This window comes from Heterodontus francisci, chromosome 19 (assembly GCF_036365525.1).
Source record: "Heterodontus francisci isolate sHetFra1 chromosome 19, sHetFra1.hap1, whole genome shotgun sequence".
In the NCBI taxonomy this organism is placed as follows: domain Eukaryota; kingdom Metazoa; phylum Chordata; class Chondrichthyes; order Heterodontiformes; family Heterodontidae; genus Heterodontus; species Heterodontus francisci.
In genome coordinates, this window is record NC_090389.1 from 18,731,834 (window position 1) to 18,753,595 (window position 21,762).

Genomic DNA, 21,762 nt, shown 5'->3' on the forward strand with positions numbered 1-21,762 from the left:
AACCGAGAACCCTGTGAACCTCAGTCTGAGCCGAGAACCCTGTGAACCTCAGTCTGAACCGAGAACCCTGTGAACCTCAGTCTGAGCCAGGAATTCTGCGAACGTCAGACTCAGCCGGGAATTCTGAGAACCTCATTCTGAGCCGGGAATTCTGCGAACCTCAGTCTGAGCCGGGAGCCCTGTGAACCTCAGTCTGAGCCGAGAATTCTGCGTACCTCAGTCTGAGTCGGGAACCTGGCGTACCTGAGTCTGAGCCAGAAACCCTGCGTTCCTGTGACTGGGTCGGAAACCTGTGTGCCTTAGTCTGAGCCAGGAACCCTGTGTGCCTCAGGCTGACCCAGGAACCCTGTGAACCTCAGCCTGAGACAGATGACTGTGTACTTGATTAGGAAAGCTACCTACAACTCGCCCTCCCAATGCAAGGAATTCCAATTTTCTCCCTGTCTCTGTCTCGGGCTTGATATCTGTGGGTTTGCAGTTATGCTGGTACAGACTGCCTTCTCCAACTTCACCCATTGTTGATGTGTAAATTCAGACACTGAACACTGCCAAACTATTGTCTGATGCGAGGTATCAAGACAGGCTCATTCCTGTCCTCCTCACGCCAGTACTCCCCAGCAAGTGTTCCTGGATATGTTCAGGCGTGGATGTCTGACTGAGGTTTCTTCCCCAACCCTGGGAATTGTGGCCAGTTGTACCTCAGCTGCGAGCAGGTAACTGCTTGGTAGAAATCGAACAAAATTCTCAGCTTTAAGCAAAAAAATAAATCACCCCGAAAACCTCACCCAGAGGAAAAGGAAGCCATTTTATTTGTGAGAATTAATTTCCCCTCTGATTAGTGGATTGGTGCAGATGACATCAAGGTTACATCAAAGAGGATCCAGTCAGATGCTCTATTATCAATGACATCATGAGACAGTAGAGAGAATAATCCATTCAGAAGATCTGCAAGAATGACATCAAACATCACTAAAGGACAGTCTAATCACACGCCCTGCAGCCTCCTGGTAACACTCAGAACTGTCCAATCTGAGAGCTCAGTGCTACTGGAATATCCAATCAGGAAGGATAATGCCATATACTGCCATGGTGTGCTGTAATTCTCTTGTTGAATTATACATGTCTTATTTTACAAAATATACACCTCAGGTTGCAAAGTGCAGTGCCATTACACAAGAGGGGACTTTCAATTCTGACCACACACATGGCTATGGGAATAATTCATATACAGAGTGAACTGCTGTGAGACAGACTTGCTGCAGATTACAGTGGCTATTCTGGGACCTATCAGTCTGACGAAAGATTTCAAACTGCCCTTTAGGGGATGCAATATTGGGTTTTAGGGTGCGCTTAGGTTTTGAAACAGTGAGACCCACCTGCTCTGACATCACATGTCGACATCTGCAAATGTTGCTGGTTGCTCAGTAGTAGCATTTGCCTTTGAGTTAGCAGGTTGACTTCAGCACATAATCTAGACTGGTACATCAGTGTGGTAATGAGGGAATGCTAGAGTGCTATGCTGTCTTTCAGATGAGATACGAAGCCAAAACCCTCTCAGTTGGATGTGAAAGATTCAATAGCACTGTTTTAAGAAGAGCAGGGGAGTTCTCCCAGTGTCCTGGCCAATATTTATTCCTCAACCAACAGCAGCGAAACAGATTATCTGATCATTTATTTAATTGCTGTTAGAGGGAACTTCCTGTGCGCGAATTGACTGTTGCATTTCCATATATCACGGTAGTGACTACACTTCAAAAGTACTTAATTGGGTGTAATGTGCTTTGCAACATCCTGAGGTTATGAGAGGTGCTCTATAAATGCAAGCTCTTTCTTCATGGCAATAGAACTGTAAGGGATGGGAGAAATGGCAGGCAATGTCTGTTGTTGTAATGATAGATGTCATTAAAGGTGAACTATTGACCATTCCTGATGTTTGTGGGGCACGGCTGACCCAGAATGATTGTCACATTTGTCTCCATGGCAACAGTCGTGGTATTCCAAAAAGGAATTAATGTCAAATCTTTTGACAAAACATGATATACATGCTACATAAATGCAAGTATTCTTTTTATTTTGGCAACAGAGTGAGTCTCTTAATATAATGGTGGTTTGGGAACTTTTGAACATCAGAAAATTGACAAGAAGGATCTCTTTTCTAAATGGCACAATGATTTGTCCATATACAGTAAATGCACCACCCCAGAATCCCAGCAGGAAGCCTTGCTCAGACAGAAGCTCGTTTGATAATACAGCTGCTACACTAAGAATAGGTGATTGGTGAATTTAGTGGTGCTGGTTGAGGGATAGATATTGGCCAGGACATCAGAGAACTCACCTGGTCTTCTAGTTGTGGCACAGGATGTTTTACATTCTTATGTAAGACTTTTTTTTTAAAAAGAGATACAGCACTGAAACAGGCCCTTCGGCCCACCGAGTCTGTGCCAACCATCAACCACCCATTTATACTAATCCTACACTCATCCCATATTCCTACCACATCCCCACCTGTCCCTATATTTCCCTACCACCTCCCTATACTAGGGGCAATTTATAATGGCCAATTTACCTATCAACCTGCAAGTCTTTTGGCATGTGGGAGGAAACCAGAGCACCCGGAGGAAACCCATGCAGACACAGGGAGAACTTGCAAACTCCACACAGGCAGTACCCAGAATTGAACCCGGGTCACTGGAGCTGTGAGGCTGCAGTGCTAACCACTGCGCCGCCCTATATTAAAATCTAACAGTTAATGCCTTGTCTGAAAGTTGGCATGTGCGACAGTGCAGCACTCCCTCAGTACTGCACAGGAGCATCAGCCTAGATTATGTGCTCAAGTCCCGTAGTGTGGTTCAAACTTACAGCCTTCTTACTCAAAGGGTTACAAACTGCTTTAACTGACCTCATAACCTTGAATCACATTTGAGAGAGCACAGAGTGAAAAGAGGGGCACTTAACCCAACGCCCCTTCCTTCTAGGGTTTATATAGAAACTACTCTATTGTAGATCCTAGCTCTTTCACTTCATCTAAGTCCTGTTTGCAGATATTGTAGTTCAGGAGGAAGAGTTAGATGTGATAAACATAGGGAAAGAGGAAATATTAATGGGATTAGCATCCTTGAAAGTTGATAAATCACCAGGGTCAGATGAAATGTATTTAAATGCTGTCGAAAGAAGAAAGAGAGGAAATAGCAAAGGGTCTGACCATCATTTTCCAGTTCTCACTAGATACAGGTGTGGTGCTGGAGGATTGGAGAATTGCTAATGTTGTACCTCTGTTTAAAAAGGGAGCAAAGGATAAACCGAATAATTACAGGCCAGTCAGTCTAACCTCAGTAGGAGGCAAATTATTGGAATTTATTCTGAAAGACAGGATAAACTGTCACTTAAACAGGCACAGGTTAATCAAGGATAGTCAGCATAGATTTTTTAAAAATTTATTCGTGGGATGTGGACATTTCTGGCTGCACCAGCATTTATTGACCTTCCCTAATTGCCCTTTAACTGAGTGGCTTGCTAGGCCATTTCAGACATTAGTGAACCAGATGGGTTTTAACAACAATCAGCAATGGTTTCATGGTCACCATTAGACTAGCTTTTTAAATTTTAATTCCAGATTTATTAATTAAATTCAAATTTCACCATCTGCTGTGGTAGCCTAGGCCTCTGGATTACCAGTCTGGTGACAATACCACGAGGCCACCAGCTCCCCTTGTTAAGGGAAGATCTTGTTTGACCAACTTGATTGAATTTTTTGAAGAAGTAACAAGGAAGATAGATGAGGGTAGTGCAATTGATGTGGTCTACGTGCATTTTAGCAAGGCTTTTGACAAGGTCCCACATGGCAGACTGGTTAAAAAAATAAAATCCCATGTGATCCAGGGAATGCAGAAAGGTGGATACAAAATTGGCTCAGTAGCAGTCAACAAAGGGTAATTAATTGTTGGGTGTTTTAGCGACTGGAGGGCTGTTTCCATTGGGGTTCCGCAGGGTTCAGTAATGGGTCCTCTGCTGTTTGTGATATATATTAACGATTTAGACATAAATCTGGGGGGCATGATCAAGAAGTTTGCAGATGACACAAAGATTGGCCATGTGATAGATAACGAGGAGGATAGCTGTAGGCTGCAGGAAGATATTGATGATCTGGTCAGATGGACAGAAAAGTGGCAAATGGAATTTAACCTGGAGAAGTGTGAGGTGATGCATTTGGGAAGGTCAAACAAGGCAAAGGGCATATGGAATCCTTTTTTTTATTAGCCGAGGTATAGAATACAAGAGCAGGGAGGTTATGCTGGAACTGTATAACTCATTGGTTCGGCCACAACTTGAGTACTGTGTGCAGTTCTAGTCACCTCATTACAGAAAGGATGTAATTGCACTAGAGAGGGTACAGAGGAGATTTACAAGGATGTTGCCAGGATTGGAAAAATGCAGCTATGAGGAAAGATTGGATAGACTGGGGTTGTTTTCCTTGGAACAGAGAAGGCTGAGGGGAGATCTGATTGAAATGTACTAAATTTTGAGGGGACTGGATAGAGTGGAGGTGAAGAACCTATTTATATTAGCAGAGAGGTCAGTGACGAGGGGGCATAGATTTAAAGTGATTGGTAGAAAAATTGAAGGGAAGGAGAGGAAAAACATTTTCACCCAGAGGGTGGTGGGGGCCTGGAACTCACTGCCTGAAAGTGTAGTTGAGGCAGAGACCCTCAACTTATTCAAAAGGAGTCTGGATTTGCTCCTCAGGTGCCATAAGCTGCAGAGCTACAAACCAAATGCTGGAAGGTGGGATTAGAATAGGTGGATCGTTTTTTGGCTGGCACAGACATGATGGGCCAAGTGGCCTCTTTCTGTGCCTTAAACTTTCTATGATTCTACGATTGCTGCTCTAGTGGGAGCTGGGGCAGGCATGTTTTGAAAAGTATCAGAATATAATGTCTGTGCTAATACTGGGCTGTCCAAGGAGTCAGTAAATGAGGCTGAATCAAAGTATAAATCCAAATCCAAGGCATTTCAACCCAGCATCGAAGTTAGGCTTTGGTTCCTCTTTTAAAAAAAGGGGAAATAGTGAGAGACAATTGGGATTTACTTCTCTTTGATTCATTATTCTATACTGTAAGCCTAATGCTCAGTGACCTAGTAGGGGCTGGAAGGTGGTTACAGAAAGCAGGAAGGGAAACTTTTCAAGAATATATATATATAAATAGTTATTCATTGGTATAGTATACACTATCTTCATGTTCTCTAGTGGTATAATGAGGGAGGGGGAATAAATCAGCTCTAGGTGAGCGGCAGTGATTTCCCTGTCTGGTTGGGAGAAAGAATGCATCCAGTGCGGGGAGGGTGCGGTGGGGAATTATTGGAATTCTCTAGTGGCCCCATTCTGGGAACTAGGGTTGAAGGCAGTGTGAGAAATGCATTGTTTGTGGTCTCATCACTTGTGCTACACCTTGGATGTAAACCCTCGTGAAATTTGGTTCCTCCAATTGAGTTTCATTTGAACGCTCATCACTGCTTATAGCCAAGATCTTGCCAAAGGCCAAACTCAAGAAACGGAATAAGGAGAGAGGTGTTAGACATTTTTCTGTCAGATCACTGGTTTTCAACACAGTTTCCTGTTCTTCTCTCTGCCTTCTCCTATCTTTTCTCCTCCTGTAAACAGCTTGAAAATACACACAGATCACTGTGGCTTGGGCCTTGTTTCAATGTGTTCAGTAAGTGGTGAAAGGAAACAACAGAAATAATGAGGGCACATTGCCAAATGGCATACAAGCAGTCCTTAGTGGAGAGATGTAGGAGTCTGCTGTTGTAACTAAGAGTAGCTGTTGTCCAGGTTTGGTTAAACAATACTGTTGCTGAACAAGTTGATTCAACAACTATGTCTATTACCATAATTATGGACATATGGACAACATAAGCAGTATCCCAGAAGTCATAGAATTATACAGCACAGAAGGAGGCTATTCATCCCATCATGCCTGTGCTGATTCTTTGAAAGAGGTATCCAATTATTCCCACTCCCCTCCTCTTTCCCTATAGCCCTGCAGATTTCTCCTTTTCAAGTAAATACCCAATTCTCTTTTGAAAGTTACTACTGAATCTGCTTCCACTACCCTTTTAGACAGTGCATTCCAGCTGCGTTAAATAAACCTCATCTCCCTCCTGCTACTTTTGCCAATTATCTTAAAAATCAGGAGTTTGAGTCTTAGTAGTGGGCAGAGCTCCATCCCTTCAACAAATAAATGCCATCAATTTAATCTGTTCTTCAGGCAGGATCCCACTGCGAGCGAATATTGATATTCCATTTGCTCATTGTTGCACACATTAACATAGACTCAAAAACAAGAACGCTTTGCTTGCCTTAGAGGTGTCCGACTATGAATGAGCAAGGATAGGAAATGAGGGAGCAGAAGGAGATGCAAACATGAGCAGCAAGGTGTGAAGTAACTCTCACCTGCAAGACATATGTTTCATGAGAGCTGACTGGAATGGAATAGAATGGAGCACCTTTCCTCTGATGGCAGCATCACACACCCCTAGATTGTGTAGATAAGAGAGCGGATACAATTTAGTATACTCCCTACAGCTATCCCAATCAAAGACTTACTATAGCTGCCTCTAGTACACCGTTGAGCTGATGTATTCAAGTAGATACAAACTTTCAGCTGACTTGTAGATTGAAGTTTATGGGAAATGGAGTGAGAGAGCCCAAATGCCTTTCATCTGAAGGGAGAGCATCATTGTTTGGAGGACAAAGTGCAAGGAGGAGCCAGAAAACATTTTTCTTAAAAAGGTATTGCGTATGAGGGTAGTCCTGCATCATAAAAAGTCATACTGTCTTGTGATTACACACAATGGCCCAGAGACCATCCAAACAAACTTCAGGGGTGACAATGCCCCCTAAAAACTCCTGAATGACATTCAGAGACACACAAAGAGAGGGACTTTCAGTCCATTTGTCTTGTTGGACTGAAACCAAGACAAAACTGTTCTCAGCCCCACAGCATGGAACTCATCAATCATTCCTCTTATAAACGTTGACATTGGTCAGCTGGACCTCTCCAAGACGATTTGATGCTGTGAGGAGGGAAGGGAGCTATTGCACCAATGGGACACATACTGGATTGAGGTATGCGTCTTGAGAAGGCCTGTTACTCATTCGCCCACCACTGCAGCTCTATGTTCCTTCAGTACACATTGAATTGGGAAAAGTTGGAAGAGAAGTCCAGGACTAAGATTAAAAAGGCGTTGAAAAGAGTCCTATAAACTGTTGCTGTAGGCAACAGAGAACGAGTCCAACTGGACGTGCCAGGACTTGGTGGTTCAGTCCATTATTAGATCGGTTGATTTCATAAGAACATAACTTTAATGGCCAGGAAAAGGCCATTAAGTCATCAGAGAAATGGAGAGATTTGGGGGAGCGGCTTTGTACGGTGGGAAGTGGTCATAGAGATGAGGAGGGGTGGGTCCGTGGGGGAGTTAAGCACAAGAATGAGAATTTTAAATTTGAGGTATTGGGTAATGGGAATCACTTTTGTTGCTCACACAAGCATCCTCTTGTGGTCTTGCTAGGGGTAAATGTTCCTTCATTCTGAAGCTTTACATTTTGATGGCGAGAATGCTCAGAATGTCCAAGGAATGAGTTGACCTGCAAACTGACAAAGGGAACCTGCTCTCTCCTCGTGTGCCAGTTCTGGGATTGATTTAGAAAAAGAATCCTGACAAAAAAAAAATAATTCCCAGCTTTCTCCCTCAGACCTTGACCTTGGACATGGCAGAAATCAAAGGCAGTGAAAACTGGAAAAGGAAGTCAATGAGCACTGTAAACCTTGGGAGGGGGAGGGGAATGGGAATGAGGAGGAGCGATTGAAGAGCAAGTCTGTTTCACACTTAGTACAGAACAAGACTGACAAGAAGACTTTTTTTTATATAGCACATATATGAACAAACTTCTTAGAAAAAGTGATCATCCATTTACATTACCAAAAGAATAAAATGTCCTTCTGTCCAAAGGATACTTAAAAAAATAAATTAGAAATCAAAGTAGTTTAATTAACACAGAAGTGAGATTACTGTTAACCTCCATGTATGTGGAGGAACGTCACTCCATACAGTTACTACATCATTTACCATTTACAAGCTAGACATTTGCATTGTGATTAAACATCAAGCTATTTAGCTACTAAGTGCAAAATCTTGGTGAGTGGAATCGACTAATTCTATCTCATCTCGGTTTGAAAACAGTCAGCTCTATGTTTGACATAATTTCCAGCATATCTTTGACCACTATGAACACTATGTAAGAGACTACAACAGCAAGTGATACTCCATGACAGCTTGCCTGTGAAAAAGAATGCTTGTTTTGTGGAATATCATCCTTTGGTAGACTCACCACCCACCGCCCCCCCCCCCCCCCAACCACCACCACCGGTTACCATTGCCCACCTCCCAGACATGCAGGTATGGGAGTGCAATGGTTAATGGATATGTTAGTGTAGTGGTTATGTAACAGGATGATTAATGACAGTTGAATGTGAGTTCAAATTCCACCATGGCAGTCTGAGAGCTTGAATTCAATTCTTTTTTTAAAAAAAGGCTGGTTTCTGTAAAAGTGATCATGAATTATTGTAAAAATCAAAATGGTTCACTGATACCCTTTAGAGAAGGAAACCTGCTGTTCTTACCCAGTCTGGCCTATACGAGACTCCAGTCCCACACCAACCTGATTGACACTTAACTACCTGAAGTGGCCTAGCAAGCAACTCAGCTGTATCAAGCCACTTTTCAAGAAGTTGTCCTACCACCATCTTCTTAGGGCAGCTCAGGATGGGCAATAAATGCTGGCTTTGCCAGCGATGCCCGCATCCTGAGAATGGATGAAAATAAACACATGTGTAAGCCACTTTCTTCCCCATAAAACTACAGCATCTCTTGTAATTGCTTAATTAGATAGGCAGAAATCTCTCAGTTGGTAAAAGCAATGACCAGCATGGAATTGAGACTCTCTGATCTGGAAAGTTCCAAATACTGACCCAAGTCTGTGTGGTTTAGTTGATTTCATTTGGGGCAGCAATTGGGACACTACAGTCGGCTTCAGTGTCCCAGACTCCCGATAAGGACATACTAAAAGGCCAAGAGAAGGTCATTCAGCTCATTGAGGTCCATCCCTCCAGTTCCTGCACTCTCCCATTGAGGTCCATCCCTCCAGTTCCTACACTCTCCCATAGTGGTCCATCCCTCCAGTTCCTACACTCTCCCATAGTGGTCCATCCCTCCAGTTCCTACACTCTCCCATTGAGGTCCATCCCTCCAGTTCCTACACTCTCCCATTGAGGTCCATCCCTCCAGTTCCTACACTCTCCCATAGTGGTCCATCCCTCCAGTTCCTACACTCTCCCATTGAGGTCCATCCCTCCAGTTCCTACACTCTCCCATTGAGGTCCTTCTCTCCAGTTCCCTCACTCTCTCAGTGAGGTGCATCCCTCCAGTTCCCTCACGCACCCACTGAAGCTGCATTTGGAACACCCACAATGTTTTCTTCTGAATGAACATTACCCGAAAGATTATTACAACCACTTATCAACTGTTTGAGTGAACTAATACTTCCCAGTTTCTATTTGAAAATCTACTTTCCACTAATTTAAGTTAATGCCATCTGATCCTAAATTTAAAGTGATGCCCTTGGTTTACCTTATCCAAACTGTTTATTATTGTAACTACCTCAGTGAGGTCCCTCCCTTTATCTTCCGTCTCTCTGGACTGTAGAGTTTGAGTTTCTCTAACTTCATAGATCATTCCCTATACACTGAGTGATCAGACTCCTCACCTTCTCCAGTGCATGTCAATGCTTTGGTGGTTTGGTGACTAGATTTGATCAGTTTTAACTGGCTCGATTAAAACCAAGCATAACCCCCAGAGACTGGTTCGGTACAACTATATATCCCAGCATTCTCATATAATTAATTATACAGCACAGAAGATCATTTGGCCCATCGCACCTGTGCTGGCTCTTTGAAAGAACTGTCCCATTTGTCCCACTCCACTGCTCTTTCCCCATAGCCCTGCAAAATTTTCCCGTTCTAGAATATGTCCAATTCCCCAAAGTGACTATTGAATCTGCTTCCACCACCCCCTTCAGGCAATGCATTCCACATTGTAGCACCTCGCTGTGTGAAAAATCTATTTTCTCCTCCTCTCCCTGGTTCTTTTGCCAATTGCCTTAAATCTGGCAAAAAATCTCCAGGACACAGCGGCTCAGATCATCACCCTGTCATCTGATAGGGAGAAATGTGTTAAGTGAAGGGGACAATAGTACTCGTTCAGGCTTGCTCCCTGTTGTGAACTGGGCCAGGCCTGCACTCCCAAGCAAATAACAGTGCAGGTGTATTCCTGTACACGACATCCGCACAAGTATGTGACGTGAGGGTGGGAGGTGGAATCTATAACTGTCAGTCACAGGTAGGGTTGCTAACCCATCAGGATTCTCCTGGTGTCTCCAGGAATTGAAGATTAATGTCCAGGACACAGCTCTGAGGAAATTCAGGAGGGAAAAATCTTAGAAGCATTGAAAAAAAACGTGTTCATTTTCAATCTATGTGGGAAGGTGGTGCGCTATAAGGATGGACATATTGGGCGACCAATGGTGGGAGTGTGGGGTAGGGCAGGTGCCAGCAGGAATACTTGCAATCAGAGTTGGAATTCCCATGTGCAGTGCATCGCTTTAAATCTTCCTTACAATTCACAGAGTGAAAGGGAGTCATGAGGAAGAGAAAAACAGCCCTATTTCTGGTTAGGGAATTCCTTCCCTGAACCTCTTCATCTCTCGCTCCTCCTTCAACATATGAACATACGAATTAGGAGCAGTAGTAGGCCATTCAGCCCCTCAAGCCTGCTCCACCATTTGATCAGATCATTGCTGATCTGATTGTGGCCTCAACTCTACTTTCCTGTCTACCCCCTATACCCTTTGACCTCCTTGTCAATCAAGAATCTATCTAACTGAGCCTTAAAAATATTTAATGATCCACCCTCCACTGCTCTCTGGGGAAGAGAATTCCACAGACTAATGACCCTCAGAGAAAAAATTTCTCCTTATCTCAGCTTGCAAATCAAAAAACAAGCTTGGAGGTATCTCAAACAGTGTGTGTCCTTCTTTTACGAAATCACAGCCCCGCCTGAATATGCTCTCAGTTCTTCAACTGGTAGCAGTTAGCAACATAACAACAGGGAGGCCATTTAGCTTGTTCCGCTATTCAGTTAGATCATTACTGATCTGTATTTTAACTCCATCTACCTGCCTTGGTTTCATAACAAAAATCTATCAATGTCAGTTTTGGAATTTTCATTTCTCCTAGCATTCAGAGCCTTTTAGAGGAGTGTGTTCCTGATTTCTACAACCCTTTGTCTGAAGAAGTGTTTCCTGATTTCTATCCTGAATGGCCTAGCTCTAATTTTAAGGTTATGGCTCCTTGTTCTGGGCTTCTCCACCAGAGGAAATAGTTTCTCTCTACCTATTTTATCAGTTTAAACGGATATCCTTCAATCAGATTAATCCCTTGATCATATCACTCCTCTGTGCACAGATGCTGCTGCGTTTTTTGTGTGTCAGCTTGTCTTTGGGAGCAGCAGTTTAGAATCCATCAACAGCACAACCTGGGCTGTTGGACACAGACACGGGTCAGCGCAGCAGGCACTATATGACACGGACCTGGTCCATTTCCAGGTCTGTGCTGAGTTACCTGAGTTCAACAGTTGGAAGTACACTTGGCCTCAGTGCCCTTGGGTTGACAGGAGGGGGTGAGGGGTGCATCTTATCCCAGTGAATATGTGTTGACTGCAGGACAGCCCTCCACAGTTGAATTGCCAACCCCCATTCATTGCTGTCAAGGAGGAAAGTTGAGCGAGATAGCAGAGGTTTGCCACTCAGTTCCAGCAAGAGTCAATGTAGGGGGGAGAGGCGGGGGCAAAATTAAATTCACCCAGGCGACCTTGAGAATGAAGAACACAACCACAGGTCTACCCCACCCTGAATGCAACCACACAGACCTGAAGGAACTCCTCTGTTACATATGTGTAATGTGAATCAGTCGCCAGCTAAAGATCATTTCCCCATCCACCCACACCAAAGCTGGCCACCCTATAGCCTTTCTGTGCTCAGTTATAGAGAGTTTAGAATGTAATATATACTGCTTCAGCAACTGAAGGGATGTGTAGAAGATGCCCTGTTACCTTTCACCTTTGAGGTTCCTTTCTATGTTGGATAGACACAACAGCTTGTGTTAGCCATGCCACAATTATTAATCCCCTCGCAAAACAAAACATACCCTCCATATACCCAGCATATGCAGAAGCAACCAAACAAGAACCTTAATGACAATGTGCGTTTGTCAGGAGAGATGATGAAATGTCGCATTAAATGTCACGTATTCCCTTTGCCTGTTTGTGACATCGAAAACATTTTCTTACAAAAGGAATATTACATTGATTAATTGCTTCACAAAAAGAAGTAGGATAAGTTAAACTACATATTTTAACCACAGACTCTGCCTAATTTCCATATTATCATTACGTTATGCTGCATTAAGTACAACTGCATTATTTATTAAACTGGTAATACTGTGCTACAATATTTATACTTCCCCTCCTCTCACTATAAGCAGGAGGATTAAGGTTTTTGTCCTCCTCTATGTACAGCATTGATTCCAGGTGCAGAAGGAGTTGACCTGCAGCCTGAAGCCTCAACAGTCGGATGAGCGGCTCATGTCAGCGTTAAAGGCTGAACGCCTGACAGATGCAGCCAATCTTGTTCAGTCACAGCTCAACGGTTGGCTGAGACAATGCATGCTCCTTTCCTTTTTTGTCTTCTCTGCTTTCCCCTTTCTCTTTTGTTTTTTTTCCTTCACTCACACAAACACAATCCCTGCGTTTCCTTGTATTGCTTGGTTGGCAGCTCACCCGAGCCTGCTCAGGACCCGCAGAAGTAAAGAGGGGCCATTATCTGAGGTAACCCTAAAATGGAGTCCTTTTTTTATATTATATATTTATATATGGATATATTTTCCAGTGCTGATTTGTTGCTACGGGCAACCCCGTTTCACTGGGAGAAATAACTGCTGAACATTCATATTAATAATAAAAAGGAAGGGAATAAAGCAGTTCTAATCTTGGAAGGGTTTCTTCCTGCATTCAGGTAGTGCTCCAGACTGGGAATTAGGCCCGAGGCCTGAGATCTTCCCAGCAAAGTAGACCCAAGCAGCCTCCTCTGTCACGGGAGTGGCGATCCCAGGCGGGTTATGTTACATGGTGCCCGACTTGTCCGATGTGCTGTTGGGAAATATCTTCTCAGTGGGAGTGACCGCTGGGCTCCCTATCCCAGAGCTGCTGCCACTGCTGCTGGAGCGGTGCTGGATCACAGGCCTGACGGGCCTCATCGGCGGGGGCCTGAGCTGGGAGCCTGCCAGTCTGGCCGACAGAGCCGGCTTGAAGGTGGTCATCATCTCGCTGGATGAGCTGGAGCTGCGCCTCATGGCTGCGTCGGGGTCACGGATCATGATCGTGTGGAGTGGGCTGGCGGGTTCGGAGTTCACGGCCCCTGTCTGTGGGTTCTTCATCTGCTCTAGGGTGTCGAGCACCACGTCGGGCGCCTGCTTCGCTGTGTTCTGCCTCTCCAGTTCACGCAGCTCGTTGAGGGCCGTACTCATGGTCTTCTCAATATCCTGGCCGGAAACAAAACTGAAAATTATTCAGCAGCAGCAGCACCAAAGAAGAAAGCACTCCCAAGTGCAGGAGAGAACCTCATGTTTAAAAAAAAATGGCTATTTTTCCCAAAACAAATTTTATTGCAAGTCTTTTGGTTACAGAAGTTTCTCAAGCATTACATTCATCAAGTACAGAATATAAAGCACAAGGCACAAGATAATGTGCAATAGCCAATGAGCCTTGTACAGTGGCCTCCACCAATGCCCCCCACCCGTGAGGCCAATTCTAGGGGGTGACAGCAGTGTTGGTGTTTACCAAGGGTTGCTAACCCTCTAGGAATGTCTTGGAGTTTCCAGGAATGGAAGATTAATCTCCCGGACACTGCTAAGACTAACCCCGGAGAGGAAAATCATCAGGCCATTTAAATTTTTTTTCCCCATTTTTTTTGAACACTTTTGATTATTAGTTATAAAAATATTGGAGATGGTGAGAAAGGCAGTTTGGCTGACAGTTGAGAATCATCCAATTGGGTGACCAAGAGTCTGTATCCAATCAGATCTCTGTTCACTTTCCGTGTGGTGCAGGTAGGCACAGCACCAGGAGGATCGATGTGTTGGACACCCAATGGTGGGAACATGGGGGCGGTGGATGGTCATGTGATGGAACCTTCAGGAACACATCCAGCCAGAGTTGGTGTTCCTAGGTTTACCACAGCACTTTGCCCACAGATTCAATGTCTGGTGGGTTTTGGTTGTGGTGAAGTAAAAGATATCCCTCTTGTGGAGCTGACGCTATGTCAGGACTGTTTGTGGCCGACTGGCAAATCAGTGGCAGCAGGGCAGGCACAGGGACCAGAGTGAACATTTTTTCTTGGGCTCATGCTCTGTGTTCTTGTCAGATGTTTGCTGTAGTGCCTTGGTCCATGCTGACAGGTGGGATGGAGCTCCTGCCAACACCTCGGTGGGCTGTTTTGGAAGGCAACAAAGAACAGGGGCCTACTCATGTTTGGGTCTGGAGTAGCACTATAGGGAGTCACAGGAAGATGTGTGCTGGGCCTGGTTCAATAGGGTGTTGTATGTGTTTCTATTGTGTGAAGCTTCATTTGTGTGTTGGGGTCTGGTACCACGCATGATGAGTGTGATTGGATTGTGTGCTGTCTCTGATTCTGTCATGTGTTGGGTCTCGTTAAATATGAGCCATCCCTGCTTTCACTGGATGCCAATGTTAGTTCAGTTATGGTCTGGGTCTGGTTCAATATGTGCTGGGTTTGGGCTGATTTTGTGCCAGAGCTTGGTCTGTGTGTGATGGGTTTTGTTCAACTCGGTGCCAGGTCTGGTTTCATCATGATGTTTCCATGTGTATGAGGCCTGGTCCAATGTGGGCTGGGTCTCCACTGGTGTATGCTGTGTTTGGTTCAATTGTACAGCAGGCCTAATTCCAAGTGTGCTAGTCCTGAGCTTGGGTCAATTGTTTGGTGTGCTGGACTTGGCTCCCACTGCATGCTGCACCTGGTTCCACACATTGTCAGTAGGTTGGAAATGTTTGACAACCCTAAAATATGTGAAGGACTGTCCCTCTCTGCCACAGCCTTTACTTAGCAATAGTGCATTACATTTTGTACAGAACCATCACTAATGTCATCAGTTGCCTCTCAAAGCTTCTCACTGTTCCCCTAAGCATCGCACTCCATTCACGTGATGGTTGGTTCTGATCCCTTTTCAGTCAGGAGAGCCTGTAATAGTAATATTGAGAATTTAAGGGGTGGCCAAAGGCACTAATGCAATGTACCTAATGACGCATGGGTTACTAGGCCAGCTGATGTGTCACTGAGCCCCTATACATCAGGAAAATTCAGTTTGCATTGCATTCAGAGGAGTGGTAGTGTGGTGGTTGTGTTACTAGATTACTAATCCAGAGGCTTGACTCATGCTCGAGAGACAAGAGTTCAAATCTCACCACAACAACTAGGGAATTTAAATTCAGTTAATTATAAATCTGCAATAAAAAGCTAGTCTCAGTAATGATGACTATGGAACTGTTGTAAAAGCTCATCTGGTTTACTAATGCCTTTTAGAGAAGGAAATCTGCTGTCCTTACCCTGTCTGGCCTATATGTGACTCCAGACCTATAGCATTGTGGTTGACTCATAACTACCCTCTGAAATGGCCTAGCAAGTCACTCAGTTAAGGGTAATTACGGATGGTCAATAAATGCTGGCCTTGCCAGCGAAGTCTGTGAATAAATAAAAAGAAATTGCAGTTAGCTGAAGCCAATCCGGTTAGCAGTACTGGTGCCATAATTGGTCTCAGCACTCCTGGACAAGGAGGGTGGAAGGAAAAACCTGCTAAGGGACATGAATCACTGTGAAATCAAACCAAAACTTCAGACTAGGGCTGTGCGGCATTGCATCTCAAAACACAGCCCATTACAACGTCGGGGGGGGGTCCGTCCTCCCTGATTGCCTGCTCCTCCTCCGTGGTTATGTTTGCGCCCGGGTGTCCCTGGAGAAGGAGCATGCGGTGTCCGCTGGCACGCTTGAGGCCTTCCGCAACCAGTGGGCACAGCAGGAACTGGAGTGCAGTCGAAAATGGCATTTTAATTTGAGTTTTTTTTAATGTTTATTTATCTGTTTTTAATAAAGTTATTTTAAAAATATGTATATAAAGCGGCCTGAGGAATAAAGGCCCCCTCGACATGAAATATATAAAAGGTGCCTGGGGTATTAGAATTAGAACATTACAGCGCAGTACAGGCCCTTCGGCCCTCGATGTTGCGCCGACCTGTGAAACCATCTGACCGACACTATTCCATTTTCATCCATATGTCTATCCAATGACCACTTAAATGCCCTTAAAGTTGGCGAGTCTACTACTGTTGCAGGCAGGGCGTTCCATGCCCCTACTACTCTCTGAGTAAAGAAACTACCTCTAACATCTGTCCTATATCTATCACCCCTCAACTTAAAGCTATGTCCCCTCGTGTTTGCCATCACCATCCGAGGAAAAAGACTCTCACTATCCACCCTATCTAACCCTCTGATTATCTTATATGTCTCTATTAAGTCACCTCTCTTCCTCCTTCTCTCCAACGAAAACAACCTCAAGTCCCTCAGCTTTTCCTCGTAAGACCTTCCCTCCATACCAGGCAACATCCTAGTAAATCTCCTCTGCACCCTTTCCAAAGCTTCCACATCCTTCCTATAATGCGGTGACCAGAACTGCACGCAATACTCCAGGTGCGGCCTCACCAGAGTTTTGTACAGTTGCAGCATGACCTCGTGGCTCCGAAACTCGATCCCCCTACTAATAAAAGCTAACACACCATATGCCTTCTTAACAGCCCTATTAACCTGGGTAGCAACTTTCAGGGATTTATGTACCTGGACACCAAGATCTCTCTGTTCATCTACACTACCAAGAATCTTCCCATTAGCCCAGTACTCTGCATTCCTGTTACTCCTTCCAAAGTGAATCACCTCACACTTTTCCGCATTAAACTCCATTTGCCATCTCTCAGCCCAGGTATAAAGGTCACCTTATAAAAAAAAAAGAAAAAAAAACGGGGTTAGATATAGAGTAAAGATCCCTCTACACTTTCCCATCAAACACTCCCAGGGCAGGTACAGCACGGGCTTAGATACAGAGTAAAGCTCCCTCCCTCTACACTATCCACATCAGAAAAAAAAAATGGGTTAGATACAGAGTAAAGTTCCCTCTACACTGTTCCATCAAACACTCCCAGGGAGGTACAGCATGAGTTAGACAGAGTAAAGCTCCCTCTGCACTGTCTCATCAAACACTCCCAGGACAGGTACAGCACGGGGATTGGCTCCTCTCTGATTGGGAATACTGAGTGCCTCAACGAGGTGCAGCTGACAGTGCTGCAGTCAGTTGCTGGAGGTGCTGCTGGAGAAGGAGAGCTGAGGAGGGAACTGCAAAAACCTTTCAACAACTTTTGCTGCGGAGGAGGAAAGACTTTGAAAAAGGCTGTATTTCGAGGTGGGTGTCGAGCACCAAACTTTCATTTCATTTGGACTGTTGTGGGAGGTGAAAGAGGCCAGAAGAACAAGGGGTGGGGGCTATACAATTCTGTAGGGAGCTGTGCAGTTGCACTAAAGTTGCAGGGAAGCTCCCTCCCCACCCCAATTGCCCGGCCTGAGTCAGCTGAAGCTGCCTGACTAATAGAGACATAAGGATCGAACTGGAGCCTGGGCAGCTTTCGGCTGACCCAGGTGAAGACCCCTCCCACAACCAGAAGACCGGAAGACCAGAAGTGTTTACAGTGCTCTGAGTACCACCCTTTAAGGGGAAAAAAAGCAAAGTCATCACTTGCAGCCTGTCTTTCCCATTTCCTGTATACCCTCAGCCTCTCCCCAAACCTCCTAGTTGGTTTCTTTGTTTGCTTGTTTGTTTGCTTGCTTACCTGCAAATTGGCGGTGGGTTTGGCTCTTGAGCCATGGCAAGCCCATCATCACCGGTGGCGGGGCCTTCTCATACCAATGCGGCTGTAGCCTCTGTGGCCACCCGTGTGACCCCGTCACCTTTTAAATTAATTACTTCAAGACATGGGGTAAAGAGCTATCCCCACCCCAATATGTCTATAGAGGCCTGCGTAAAGGCAATGGCCGAGGTTGTCGGCCCCTCGGCCATTGTGGCAGCCTCAAAAATGTACGGTAAGGCTGTGTTCTTCCTGAAGACCGAGCGGGCGGTGTCCCTGGCCCTGAGTAAAGGGCTCACTGTGGGTGGGACTTTCCTGCCGGTGGACCCTCTAGGGGCCACTGCGAAGCGGATAATCTTATCAAACGTCCCGCCCTTTATTCCCAGTGAGCTCCTCCTTCCCCACCTGCACCACATGGGGGAGGTGAGGTCGGGGATCACCCCAGTCCGGCTTGGTCTTCGGGAGCACAGCCTCCAACATGTCTACTCCTTCCGCCGCCAGGTATTTATGCAGCTGGTGCGGGAGGAGGACTCGGATGGCCAATTTAATTTGGAGTTCCAGGGGACGGCCTACCGCGTCTTTTGGACCTCGGACGGGGCGCGGTGCCACGTCTGCAAGGGGGTGGGGCATGTTCGTAAGAACTGCCCCAACCTCCCGGCCGCCAGCTCCACCTCGGCGGCCCAGGGTCCTCCCACTCCCCCCACACATCCAACAGACACTGCTCAGTCGGTTCCAGAGGCTGTGGTTTTCACAGCCTCCAGCGGGGAGGGGAGTGCCCGTCCGAGTGGAAGGAAGACGCGGAGGCAAAAGAAACATTAAGAGGCGCGTCCCCTGGACACATTGAAACAACCCGAGCCTGAGCTCAGCCCAAAGCCCGTTCTCACAGAATCCACCTGTCCCAGGGCTGGGCTCAGGCCCAGGGTGACCAAAAAAAAGGAGGGTGCGGAGGCAGAGGCCTCTGATGACATGGAGGTCTCTGAGCCTCTGCGCCCAAGTGCGAAAAAGAGGAGAAGGCACCCCTCCACAGAGGTAACGAGGGGCCCTGAGGTGCAGGGCCCATCTGTTGGAGGGGAGCTGTCTCCTGTTTCGGGTCCCCAGGTTTCCCCTACCGCCACCACCAAGGCTACAAAGTCCAGGCAGGAGCACCCTATTACTCAGGATGGAGGGGAGGGGAAGGCCCCGGTACTTGAAGCCCCTCCTGAAGGAGTAAGTGGGGCCCTGCTTGTGGTCGGGGAGCCTGGGGACGCCGCCCATTCTGCCACTGCTACTGGGTCGGGTGCCCTGAGTGAAGGGGAGGGTGAGGCCCCAGAGGGTCGGCCCTCCCAGCCGGAGCCCACCACCAACATGGAGACACCTGACCCGGTTATAACCGAGAATGCTGCACCATCTGCTGGGCCTGTGGGTGCTGGCGGAGCGGGAGATGGCCTCCTCTCGCCGCCTCCGGTCTCGGCTCCGGCTGGATTTCCGGAGTCGGGAACTTCTGTCTCCCCTGGACCACTCATTGGCCTGGGGACGGAGGTGGAGGGGGGTCCTGGACCGCTGGTGCCTACAGGCTCCAGTTTCACAATAGAACCCAGAGAGGACTCCTCCGCCATCGATCCTGGGGGTGGGATCGTGACGGAGGCGGGACCAGCTGGCGCGGCCGGGACGTCCGCCCCACAGTGTGCGGTGGGCGTGTCGGCCGCTGGCGGTGACGACCCGGAGGAGGATAGGGATTCGGTGGGGGGCACGGAGGATGATCTTGATTCCATCGCCAGTGAGGTGGTGGAGTCCCTCGTGCCTCCCACCGAATCTCCTCTCATCCCCACGGCGGAACTCCGGGATTTCCTCGCGGTTTGCAGGGGCTGCCGCAATAAAGTTCAGCTGGCCCTCGACCGCTGGTTGAATCTGGCGCTGATCATCCAGTCCGTCCGTGCCGCCCTGAAGATAACAGGCAAGCGCGCGGGCGTCAAACTGGTTGAGAGGCGCCGGTTTAATGTGTTCCTCAATGGGTTGCTGGGGGAGTGGAAGGCCAGGTGCACTTCCACTCCCTCCTCACAGTGAGCTGTTGGTGACGGGTTTTAAATACCTTTGACATGAAGATAACCATAGCCAGCCTCAACATCAACGGCAGCAGGGGGTCTCACCGCAGATTTCACAATCTCTCAGTCCTTAGGGAAGGGAGATACGCGGTGAGCTTTCTGCAGGAAACCCACACCGTTCCGGGAGACGAAGCCACCTGGCTCCTGGAGTGGCAGGGTGGGGTCTACATGAGTCACCTCACCCCTATTTCTAGTGGGGTGGCTATCTTGTTGGCCCCGACTTTTCAGCCGGAGATCTTGGGGGTCAAGGAGCTAGTGCCGGGCCGCTTGCTCCACCTCGCCGTTCGCCTGGGTAGCGTGCCGCTCCACTTTGTGAACGTGTACGCGCCCAGGCCCGGCGCGTTGCAAGCGCGCTTCTTTGAAGAAGTGTCCACTCTCTTGAGCTCCATCGATAGCGGCGAGTGCATCATCCTCGGGGGGGATTTTAACTGCAACCTCGAGGTGGGGGATCGCTCCGGTCCCCAGCGCGGCCAAGCGTCGGTGGAGAAGTTGAGGGAACTGATCAGCTCCCTTAACTTGGTGGACGTCTGGCGGAATCTCCATCCCGACTCCAGCGCCTTCACGTGGAGGTCTGGAGGAGGAGGGTCGCGAATCGACCGCCTCTACATTTCGCAGGCGTACGTCTCCCGCGTCTCGGCGGCCTCCATGCGGCTGGTGCCATGCTCGGACCACCACCTGGTGTGGGCGGAGTTCACTCCGCTCCGCACGCGGGCGGGGTCCGCGTACTGGCACTTTAACAACCGGCTGCTGGAGGACAAGCGATTTCGGGACTCGTTCTGTCGATTCTGGGCCGACTGGAGAAGGAAGCAGGGGGGCTTCCCCTCCTTGAGGCTATGGTGGGATGTGGGCAAGACTCACATCCGCGTCTTCTGTCAGGAGTACGCGAAGGAGTCGACCAAGAGGCGGGAAGCCGAGATCGGGCGCCTTGAGAGGGAGGTGCTTGACTTGGAGTCCCGCCTCGGTCATGCCATCGTGGACCCGGCCCTGTGGCAGGCGTACAAAGAGAAGAACGGCACGCTGAGGGACCTGCAGCTCATAGGGTCCCGAGGCACGTACGTGAGGTCGCAGATCCAGATCCTGGAAGATTTGGACCGCGCCTCACCCTTCTTCACCTCGCTGGAAAAATGGCGGGGGGTCCGTAAGCAGCTCGTCGAGCTGCTGGCCGACGACGGATCCTCCATCACGGATCCGGAGGGAATGGGCCTCCTGGTCCGTACTTATTACAGTGCGTTGTTCTCTCCGGATCCGTCCAGCGAGGATGCGCGCAGAGTTTTGTGGGAGGACCTGCCGCAGGTCAGCCCGGAGGGCGCCGAAGGATTGGAGGCTCCGCTCACGTTGGCGGAGCTGACTGGCGCCCTCCATCAGCTCTCGAGGGGCAAATCCCCAGGGCTGGATGGGTTGACCGTGGAGTTCCTCAGGGCGTTCTGGGACGTCCTGGGGGACGATTACGCGCGGGTCCTGGGGGAAAGCCTGGCGACCGGGGAGATGCCCCTCTCGTGGCGCAGGGCGGTCATCGTCCTGCTGCCGAAGAGGGGCGATCTCCGCCTGC

At 47.6% G+C, this 21,762-nt stretch overlaps 1 protein-coding gene across 3 annotated transcripts in view; it reads right to left on the reverse strand.

Annotated features, from left to right (window-relative positions):
• Nucleotides 1-8,467: 8,467 nt before the first annotated feature.
• Nucleotides 8,468-21,762, reverse strand: part of srgap3 (SLIT-ROBO Rho GTPase activating protein 3) — a 340,865-nt gene continuing 327,570 nt past the window's right edge. The window contains exon 22 of one of the 3 annotated variants that reach the window (XM_068051424.1): nt 8,468-13,712. In XM_068051424.1, coding sequence (XP_067907525.1) covers nt 13,293-13,712 — 420 coding nt within the window. In that variant the 3' untranslated portion in view covers nt 8,468-13,292. Of the gene's footprint in view, nt 13,713-13,825; nt 15,428-17,150; nt 17,230-21,762 lie in introns of those variants that run through there. The other 2 variants (XM_068051426.1, XM_068051425.1) reach the window with 2 other exon arrangements.